Here is an 11070-nt window from a genome sequence, read left to right as displayed (position 1 = left end):
TCCCGGATGAGATCCCGGACATCACGAGGAGTTCCGGAATGGTCCGGAGAATAAGATTCATATATAGGAAGTCATTTTATGAGATTTAAAATGATCTGGAAGGTTCTATGGAAGGTTCTAGAAGGTTCTAGAAAAGTCCGGAAGAAACCACCAAGGAAGGCGGAGTCCCGGACGGACTCCACCTCCATGGCCGGCCAACCCTAGAGGGGGAGGAGTCCCAAGTGGACTCTCCCTATGGGGGCCGGCCACCCCCCCACATGGAAGGGGGGAATCCCACCCCAAGTGGGATTCCCACCTTGGGTAGGTTTCCCTATCACATGGAAGGTTTTGGGTTCGGGTCTTATTCGGAGACTTGTAGTCCAACACTTGGGGCTTCCACCTATATAATGAGGGCCAACGGGTGGGGGCCGGCCACCCCAACAACCACCAAGGTGGCCGCACCCCTTGAGGCCGCCCCCCCCTCTCCCAAACCCTAGCGGCTCTCTCTCCTCCACCACATCCCGCACGCTTAGCGAAGCTCCGCCGGATTTCTCCACCACCACCAACACCACGCCGTCGTGCTGTCGGATTCAAGAGGAGCTACTACTTCCGCTGCCCGCTGGAACGGGAGGTGGACGTCGTCTTCATCAACAACCGAACGTGTGACCGAGTACGGAGGTGCTGCCCGTTCATGGTGCCGTGATCAAGATCTTCTACGCGCTTTTGCAAGCGGCAAGTGAACGTCTACCGCAGCAACAAGAGCCTCAGCTTGTAGGCTTTGGAATCTCTTCAAGGGTGAGACTCGATAATCCCCTCGTTGCTACCGTCTTCTAGATTGCATCTTGGCTTGGATTGCGTGTTCGCGGTAGGAAATTTTTTGTTTTCTATGCAACGTTATCCTACAGATAGGTAAAGGACTATGTTCCAAGGCTAGCTGCAAATCCTCTTTACAAGCCCACAGCTCTACTTCAACATCTTCAACACAACGCGACAAAAAACGACATGCAAAAACAACGATATTCCCATCGACACCTCTAAGCACCATGCCACGTCCTGACGTGCCTTCATCCAATTTAAATGAGCCATCAACAGTTAATTTAACCCATCCATCAGGGGGTTTCGACCAGATTTTACCAGGTGGTTTCATGGGCCGCTCAGGTCGAACTACTGAGACGACATCGACAATCAGTTGTTTGCCCTTTATAATCGCTTCCGTGGGTTCATCCGAATTTCTTAGGATCTTCAGAGAAACCTTTTGAAAGACTCAACTGATGGCAGGTGCTTTTCATGTGTTACTTCATTGCGATTGTGTCAGGCACGCCAAGCTACCAGAAGAATAACATCAATCATCTGTTTAGGTACAAATGTCAGTAGCGATCTAAATCAAGTTGGAGAAAAGAGCTGCATATCTTTATCTGGTGGAAGGTTCCAGACATGTCGATCTCATATTTCCCCAAATACTGAACGCATAGGGACAGCCATCTTCTTTCTCCATCCCGCAAATATTAGTCTGTTGGCTTGCAAAGTTTTCCATCTCCTGTATCGTACAATTATAGTCTACACATATTTGTGCTAATTAGTCTACACTCATTGACTCACTTGCCGACGGTTTAAGTCAAGCATTCCATACGCTGATTAGTCAGTACTCTGAGCAATTTAAGTCTTAGGAAATGCAGCTAACAGATACGTTTAGTGTCTAAAATAAAAATATATCATCAAAAATACATTCAAAAGACAGAGGTACATTAGATAATTATCCGCTAAAATACACCGCTGTAGGATATATTATCGCGCTAACTAGAGCAAGCCGTTTCTCGGAGCCACGCGATAGCCATGGAAACGCAGCCGCGCGGCAGCACGCTAGCATGCATGCATGCAGAAGAGCAGAAGCATTGAAACCGTTGATCGCTCTGCTTCGTAACTAGCGATCGACACCGACGCGAGGCGTACAGTTGTAGACAGTATAGCAGTAAACACGAGGCGGCTGAGCGACGTGTCGCGCCTCATCGTGGCTGTGCCGCCACGCGGCTAGTTCCGTCCGAGTCACCGGCTCATCACCGCTCACCAGCAGCCGGCCGACGCTTGGCTTTGTCTCTTGAGTTGCATGGGCTCCTGTATCTCCTCGCGTGGATCCGACACGGAGCCCGTCTCCTCTTCATGATCCCGCCTCAGGATCGATGCGTCGTGGCCAACGGCGTGTTTCTCACGCTGCGGCCCCTCCTTTAATTTTAACACCCGCGCTCGCAGTTCTAAACTCGATCTTTTCTTTAGGGGCTCGTGTTCTTCCCGCCGTATGACGTAAAAGTTTTATCTCGAAGTACTTCAGTTTTTTCTCTCCGACTACTCACAAGGCCATAATAGAAGTACCAGAACTACATATCATGCATTTCATGCATGCAAAATACAGACGTGGCAGTGCAGTTAAGGATCAGAGAGAGGATATTAATATTATAGGTAGATACCGTATCATAGCACATAATACTAAAAAAATTAATATCAAGTAAATTTTGTACATATATTTGCATTGAGATTCTACAAATCAATTAATATAAAAAACTATAATACTAATATATGATACTATGCATTGTTACTAGTCTCCCACCTGAAATGTTCTACTACTTCTTAGCATATGTCTAGATCGTAAATTTGAACATGATGATGCAAGATATATGTTGCAAAATGTATATTATTAGAAAACTCATATGTTCTACATTTTAATGACATAATTTTTATGTGATACTATATAAGTGATATTATGTTATCCAAACTAATAACCTAGTACCTCCGTATTAGAATATAGCACATCTTGGTAGACTATATTAGCCTATCAAAATATTTATATTTTATAATGGATTGGGAGTGGTGTTTTGGCACATGATGCTTCCTATATTTTGAAATGCAATATATATATATTTTTTAAAATGTCAAAAAAGTTAAAATAAAAAAATTCTCGTACATCTTCACCTCCTACACACCCACAAAGTCATTTCATAAAAAATCAACTTGGCGTGTGACATGCGTAAAAAAAAGAATTTGGTGCTAAAAATAAGGCTTTTCACAAAAATTCTATTTTTTACATATACCACAAATAATATTGATTTTTCATAAAACTTGACGAATATATGTATATTGTGAGATGTACATGTAGAATGTTTTGTCAAAAAATTTTGACACTTTAAAAAATATTTTTTCGGTAGAGGGAGCATATGCACTTGACTGCTGAATTGAATTTCCGAGGTAACATTGTACTAACATTGTTAAGGAACTGACGTCTCTGTGCTGTATATGGCCTTGTCCTATTAATTTGCTGTACTTGTATATACTCCAAGATCTTCCTTTTATTGTGTCTGAAATACATACAAAATATTATATATAATGGTGTGCAAAACACCGGAATTCATCAATGTTGTAGCATTATTAGCCACGTTTATTATTACGATCATGGTATCTTATTGCAAGATATGGTACAAGATATGGTACGTATTGATGTCACACCATACTATATCTCGACGCCGTATTGACAGTTTCCTAAGCTTGAGAAAATACTTCCAGATATACATGAGCGTAAATCCGTGTGGCGTTCATACTATGCAAAATGGGAGAACGAAGGAACGTGACTCGAAAATCCACACATTGACCAGGCTGTGCCGGGGTATAATACTGGCTTCACTGAATCCTGTGAGCCGCAGGGGCACGCGTCTTATAGTTCCACTCCGTATAATTCTTTCCTTTGTCAGCGAACGCAGACTCGCACACACATCCTTTTCTTCTTCTCCGTGGCAAGCATCGGAAGAGCCTAGCTTTCCACCCTCTCGATCACCAACGCGTCCTGATTGTTTAAGCTTGGTGCCATCGCAATCCGGCTCCAAGTCCAATAGGAGAGCTGTCTTGCCATGGTCGCGCGGCATCCTTTCCTTGCCACCGAAGCAGACAGGAGGTAGCCGGCCATGAGAGCGACCATGCCGTGCTTGCATGGGCATGGCCATGGCGGCAAGGCCGTCTGTGCTGTGGCCGGTTGCCTTGCGTTCGTGACCTTCCTGGTGGTCGCCTTGGATCCCAGGACTCGGGCTTCGTCCTGGTTCCTCTCTTCCTCTTCCTCTTCTTCTCCCGGCGTTTTCTCCCCGTTGCTGCCAACTGCGAGGGGCAGCAATGGAGGCAGCGGCGCCAGCGGTGGCCCTCTGTTGGCCACCTCTAGTGACGGCGCTGGCGGCGATTCGGGTGGCAAGAACAGCACCGGCAAGGAGGTGCTGTTCACCGGTGGCGGTGGCCGTGACCCGCTGGTGGCGTCCTTCGCCAACGCTGACTCTGGTTACGTCGACGACCAGCCGCCTCACGTCTCCGTCGCGCCGGCTCCTTCTCCGGCTCCGGTAAGAATGTTCTCCAGCTTGTCCTCTCGATCTCGTCGAAAATACATTAAATCAATTCCATTTTAGTTTTCCTTCAATTGTTTCCAGTTACTTCTGCTCTGTAAGTGTGAAACGGAATTAGTTTCAGTAGTTTCCGTATGGATGCTGCTGGCATCGGAGACGCGTGCATCGGTGCGCGCGACGCAACGTTCTCTCGCGCGCACAGAAATTTCGTGATTTTCTTTTTTTGACAACCCCCCAAAAAAAGAAAGGTGTGAACAAAAGTTAATTATGGTTTACCTTTACGTAAAAATTGTACCCCTATTAAATTTCTCCGTGTAGAAATAGCAATAGTTAAGAATTTGCTGATAGGGTTGCCATATCCGAAATGTGGACATATGCCAATTTTGGTTTATCTTTGTATCCTTCTTATCTGGTAATCCTTGGTTTCGAACGACAATAATTGCTTTCTATTCCTGCCAGAAATGAACTGGCACGTATAAAATTCACATCAATAGTTTCCTAAAAGAATCACATCAATAGTTTTGTTCATGGATCAGATGGCGTATACACTAGAGAAAAAGATATATTCCTCTCTCTTTCTAGCTATCGAGAGAAAAAAACATGCGAGATGCTCTTGTCTTGGTGCTAACAGGTTCAAGTCACACGGAAAGACATATTCGTCCCTTCCTTGGACTTGACATGAGAGCACAAAGTTCTGGATCATTGCTGTATACGTGTATAATATGCATCCAGGATTAATTGTAGAGGACCACACAAGTAGGGATTTGGACGGTTTGATCCAAACCGGCCGGCACTGGCTCTACTCTGTTTTTTGGGCCGCACAAAGCTTACAGCAAAATGAAATTGCTTGCCAAAATCCTTAACAACGTTTGTGTCACAACGTTTGTTGGATAAAACCTTTCTGAATAACCTTACACACAAGAATACATGTTTCATGTTTGTATAGTCTGCACAAGAATGATCAGTGTTATTTGCCAATGACCATTGCTCTTGAGAGCATAATTCCTAGGAACGCACTATTCGTCCATAAGTATTCAACCAGTTGTCACTGTGCTATATATATGGGCCCAAAATTGCATATCAGAAACTGTTGCTAACTAAATCTGTTTGGATCGAATATCAAAAAAAAAAAAAAATCTGTTTGGATCAAACAGTTGCCTCGTTTGTTCAGTCTGCACTTAAAAAGTGGAAACTTTGCATTGATCCATATTCTGTTTATGTATGATTTAGAACTGGCAATAGGTTTTGAGTATTCAGAAAGTAAAGTTTACATCCTTTGCTTTGTTTGTATGGAGCATGATTTAAACTGGTTTTGAGTATTGCTCAGATGTAATTTTGTGTATGACAGGAAAGTGGATTTGACGATGCTGCAACGTTGGGCGGCGTGATTGAAGTAGTGCCAGTAATACAACAGAGGAGGAGGAATGTGAAATTAGAGAGGTTAGAACTCGGTCTCGCAAAAGCTCGTTCAGTGATAAGGGAAGCCATTCGAAACAAGGACAACAGGCCTCCGTTAACAGACAAAGACTATGTGCCGGTTGGACCGGTGTATAGGAATGCCTATGCGTTTCACAGGTACTCTAATTCCTTTTGCCCCTCATGAACATTTTACCATCAGGGATCGAAATGGATGACGAATAGTACCGAGAAAGATGTCTGACTACATTTTATTCAGTAATGGCACACAGTCTCGGTGCCACCGAATCTGATCTCTGTTTGCTCATTTTGGTAGGAGCTACTTGGAGATGGAAAAGCTGTTCAAGATCTATGTCTACGAAGAAGGCGAGCCACCTGTGTTCCACGACGGGCCGTGCCGCAGCATATACTCGACAGAGGGCAGGTTCATATACGCGATGGAGATGGAAAACCGAATGCGCACGACGGATCCTGAGCTTGCCCATGTTTTCTTCCTTCCGTTCAGCATTGTCAAGATGGTGAAGATGATCTATGAGCCCAACTCGCACGACATGAGCCCTCTGCGACGGACTGTGTTTGACTACATCGATGTGTTGTCGACCAAGTACCCGTACTGGAACCGGAGCCTCGGAGCGGATCACTTCATGCTCTCCTGCCACGACTGGGTAAGCAAACATGTTCTGTACTTCTGTAGCATTTCCGGAGGTTGTTGAACATAATGGTGGGCATGGTTTTGGCCAATCTTGCAAATGCTCATCTATGTTAATTGGGCACATCAGTGGCTGTCAGTTTGAAGGGTTATTAACATAGGCAATATTCAGTAAAAGATGGACTCTGATGGCGGATGGTTCTGTTTTGTGACAGGGGCCGTATGTGTCGTCGGCGGACGGCCACCTCTTCTCCAACTCCATCCGGGTGTTGTGCAACGCCAACACGTCGGAAGGCTTCAATCCTTCCAAGGACGTCTCTTTGCCGGAGATCAACCTCCGGAGCGACGTCATCGACAAGCATGTCGTTGGCGGCCCGTCGGCGTCGCAGCGCCCCATCCTGGCATTCTTCGCGGGCGGCGACCACGGCCCCGTCAGGCCGGTGCTCCTGGAGCACTGGAAGGGCAAGGACGACGACGTGCGGGTGAGCGAGTACCTTCCTCAGGGCGTGTCGTACATCGACGTGATGCGGCAGAGCAAGTTCTGCCTCTGCCCCAGCGGGTACGAGGTGGCCAGCCCCAGGGTGGTGGAGGCCATCTACCTGGAGTGCGTGCCGGTGGTCATCGGCGACGACTACGTGCTGCCTTTCAGCGACGTGCTCAACTGGTCGGCGTTCTCCGTGCGGGTGTCCGTGCCGGACATACCGAACCTTAAGAGGATCCTCGCCGGCGTGTCGCCCCGGCAGTACATCCGGATGAAGCGGCGGGTGAGGATCGTGCGCCGCCACTTCATGGTGAATGGCCCGCCGCAGCGCTTCGACGTGTTCCACATGATCCTGCACTCCATCTGGCTCAGGAGGCTCAACATCAGGCTCCACGGAGAGGACTGAAATTAAATCTGAAATAGGAGTATTCTTTTTTTTTTTGGAAGCTTGATGAAAAGTTCAGTTCATAGATTCTGACAGGCGGTTGGCATTGGGAAATTGGTGTGGGCCGTAGAGTTTGTTTCAGTCTTCAGTGCCATGTGTATACAGCGCATGTTGGAGAGTTTTTGGGCGTGTGGGAAGATATATGTGCAAAGTAACATCGATTTTCGTAAGGTCTCGAATCATTCTGTTTTTCTTCCCATTTGTTGCAGACTTTGTTTCTGTGCTTGCTAATGGTGATCTTCACTTGTTTGGAACGATTGATTTTCACGTGCCCATGCAAGGAAATGGCAGTAACAAAGGGCACGTTTGGTACCCTGGGTCAGAACCGTGGCTCACTGGCGGAGTGGTGCGAGCACATCCATGAGCCAGCCGGAATTGACATATTGTTTGGTAGGTAGGTTGGGTCGAAAAAGACTTCTTGTTTTTTTTCCCGCGGCCAACCCGAAATCTCGATGGAGATGAAATTGCTTGTTTAGTACCATCCAGACATGTCTAAGCTTACCTCATCAACTGGTAGCCTTACCATGTTCTCATCTTCCATCACACAGATATCAGTTCATGACAGTTGCAGACTAACAAAGCTACCAGTTCACGAAATTAGCCCTAGCTAGCTAGTACGAATGACAGTTCATAACGCGATGCTTCCTAGCAACTAGGAATGACAGTTTATCATCACGGGGTCGTTCAACTTACGGGATCAAATAGGGGTTCGAGAAACAGGGGATCAAAGGAAGGTTCTTCTTCTTCTTCCAGGCATCATTGTCGCATGTGTCTACGCCATTGCCATCCTCTATTTTATCAAAAGTGACAACCTCTTCGAAGAACTCATTCTCGCCCCAACCTAGGATCCAGTTGTGAAGAATACAGCAAGCAAGGACCAGCTTTACTTGAGTGTCAAAAGTGTGGAACGGTTTCTGGTCATGACCTTGAACATGTTCTTCAATGCAGAAAAGGTCATCTCAATGGTCACTTTAAGGCTTGAGTGTCTCAGATTGAACAAATCTTTCGCATTCTGAGGTCAGTACCTAGGAGAGAACTCGTTGAGGTGGTACCTTATTTTCCTGAAGGAAGGTAGAATACCAGGTCGGCATGCATATCCAGCATCTCTGATACGTTGCAAACGTATTTATAATTTTTGATGCTCTATGCTTGTTTTACACCAATTTATATATGTTTTGTTTACACTTCGTTGCACTTTTATGCATTTTCTGGAACTAACCTATTGATAAGATGCCACAGTTACAGTTCCCTGTTTTCTACTGTTTTGTATTTCAGAAAAGTTGTACAGGAAATATTCTCGAAATTGGACGAAACAAAAAACTAAAGTTCCTATTTTACTGTAACGAAGACGGAGTCCAGAGGAGAGACGAAGAAGTGCCAGGAGGTGGCCACACCACCCCTAGGTGCGGCCCAGCCCCTGGCCGCGCCTAGGCATGGTGTGGGCCTCTCGGGCGTCCACCGACTTCGCCCTTTCGCCTATAAATTGCCTCCCGATGCGAAAACCCTAAATTAACCAGCATCCGTCCATGAAAAGTTCCGTAACTCCGCTGCCATCGAAGACACGTTTCTGGGACGTAAGTTTCTGTTTCGGCACCCTGCCGGGACGGGAAATGCCCTGGAGCCATGTCCATCGACTCCACCGCCAACTTCATCGTTGTTGCTGACTCCCATGATGAGGAGGGAGTAGTTCTCCCCCGAGGCTAAGTGCTTTACCGGTAGCTATGTGGTCTATCTCTCTCTCCGATGGTATGATCTTTATGTGATCATGATCTTTGTAATCTAGTTGAATAAGTAGATGTTATTCTTCAACTATTATGCTACTCAAGTCGTTTTATTATGTGATCTCCGGAGACACCTTGGTGTGAAGGTGACAATGTGCATATCGTGTGTGTCTCTTAAGCTTAACTTACAGAAATACTTATGAATTGTGGTGTCTTGTTAGTACTATCTTTGTATGCTCAAAGTGATAGTGTGGGGCTGTAATATCCTAGTATTTGGGGTTACAAAAATAGAGGAAACAGATGTGTGCATTGCATTCATGCATAGAAAATCTGGGGAATTTTCGCGCTTTAAAGTAAAACAGTCACAGTAACTGAAGTTTCACTTAACCTTGGTGGAATTGAAGTAGTTCATCAAGTCAAGCGTTATAAACCTCAATGTGACCTTTGATAAAAACCTTGTTTTGGGTAGAGATGATTTGATCTAAGGGGTTATATCAAATGGAATTAAAACTAACACAACAATGCTTTAATCAAGGATCAATTGCTTGATCTTATAAAAGATCATAACATGGTAATCCTTGCCATAACATATGAGCATCTATTCAATTGCAAATTAAGTAACGATAAAATGGAGAAACAATTCTAGACTTATCTTTTCCATGTTTTAAACCAATCCATGATCCTACCATGATAGCCAAATTGAATCTTAGCCTAGATACTTAAGGAGATATTAGGAGTACACCATAAACCCTGGAATAAACCATTCCTTTGTAAGAGAGCCCAATCTATGGTGTTACACTCAAGTAGTTGAGGCAACACTTAAATTTGTGGGAGAGAACTACCCACCTATCCATAGGATTAAGCCATCATTCCTGGAGAAGAACTCTAAGTGAATATCTCAGGCATTCTCCTGGGATATAAGCTATTGAGGCAACCAAAGCTATGTCCATCCAAAAAAGTTTAATAGAAGTACTATACCCTAGTTGATCAAGACAATACTTGATCTTAGAAGTGAGAAACCTAGTTCATGAGAAATACCTTAGGAAGTCAAACCTTGATCATTATAAATTAAGTAATAATCATAAACCCTAAGAACTTGAGGTGGAAGATATTAAGAACTAGTTAATCATGTCTAACCCATGACCATGCTTTGGAGATATGTAATTACCAGTTAAACCATAATGGGTTAAGCAGGTATAATCTAGTACATAAAATCATAGGGGAACTACTAGCATCCCAAAACCATTTCCAATGTTTTAATAGGAGAAACAACTGGATAATAACAAACCTTGTTTAGTTCAGCCCTATATCAATCCAAATGATCTTGGATTGAATCATTCTATGTGGGGTGAGGAAGAGCAACCCTATCTAGAGTAATATGGTGTTAAGTCACATATAGAATCTATGCCCATATCTCAAACTAACTTGTGAATTATTTGATGATCACAAGTAAAACCCTAACCTATATCCCAATATTAGTTTGAGCATCACATGGGTGATCACAACTATTAAAATAGACCACATTTGAGTTCCAAACTATATGTCATTAGATGAATATCATTAGAACCCTAGAATTGCTCACAAACTAAATCTTATGTTTAATTATGGAACATAAGATGAACCTAGTGCTAAATCCTAGAATTAAAACCATGTGTGGTGATCAACCACTCATCTCTGTAACCAAGACCAAGCCATTATGGGAACAATATCTAATTTGGATATAATCTAAGAATAATAAAAATGTGGTCTTGGAAAGGTGTTATAATAGAACTTCAATTCCAAAACCTTAATACATCAGTGATCCCCTAAAATAATATGCAAGTGAGCAACACTCTCAAATAAGAAACCAAGACTCCATAATGATCTTTAAAATGTTTTGAATAGAAGTTATCCACTTTAATAATTCAGAAGAGATTTAGAACCAAGAATAAAAAGGAATTTTAAAGAACACATAAATTCATATCTAAATGAAAATTTAATCTAAATACCAATACTAATTAATAAATCAA

General features: G+C 44.0%; 1 protein-coding gene across 1 annotated transcript; it reads left to right on the top strand.

Moving 5' to 3' along the window:
* The first annotated feature begins 3683 nt into the window (after positions 1-3683).
* LOC127321918 (probable glycosyltransferase At5g03795) lies at positions 3684-7463 on the top strand. Its single transcript, XM_051350877.2, has 4 exons — positions 3684-4346; positions 5698-5924; positions 6082-6430; positions 6630-7463. Exons 1-4 carry the CDS (start codon positions 3927-3929, stop codon positions 7299-7301), a joined length of 1668 nt encoding a protein of 555 aa, XP_051206837.1. The 5' UTR covers positions 3684-3926; the 3' UTR covers positions 7302-7463.
* The last annotated feature ends 3607 nt before the right edge of the window (positions 7464-11070 follow it).

This window comes from Lolium perenne, chromosome 2 (assembly GCF_019359855.2).
Source record: "Lolium perenne isolate Kyuss_39 chromosome 2, Kyuss_2.0, whole genome shotgun sequence".
In the NCBI taxonomy this organism is placed as follows: Eukaryota; Viridiplantae; Streptophyta; class Magnoliopsida; order Poales; family Poaceae; genus Lolium; species Lolium perenne.
Note: the sequence above shows the minus strand (reverse complement) of the source record. Positions and strands in the feature narration are given on the sequence as shown.

Bases quoted from the DNA above. Each gene is read 5' to 3' on its own strand.
- LOC127321918 (XM_051350877.2), top strand. From the start codon at position 3,927: ATGAGAGCGACCATGCCGTGCTTGCATGGGCATGGCCATGGCGGCAAG. The intron at 4,347-5,697 runs GTAAGAATGTTC...TGTGTATGACAG, and splicing joins CGGCTCCTTCTCCGGCTCCG to GAAAGTGGATTTGACGATGC. The intron at 6,431-6,629 runs GTAAGCAAACAT...GTTTTGTGACAG, and splicing joins TGCTCTCCTGCCACGACTGG to GGGCCGTATGTGTCGTCGGC.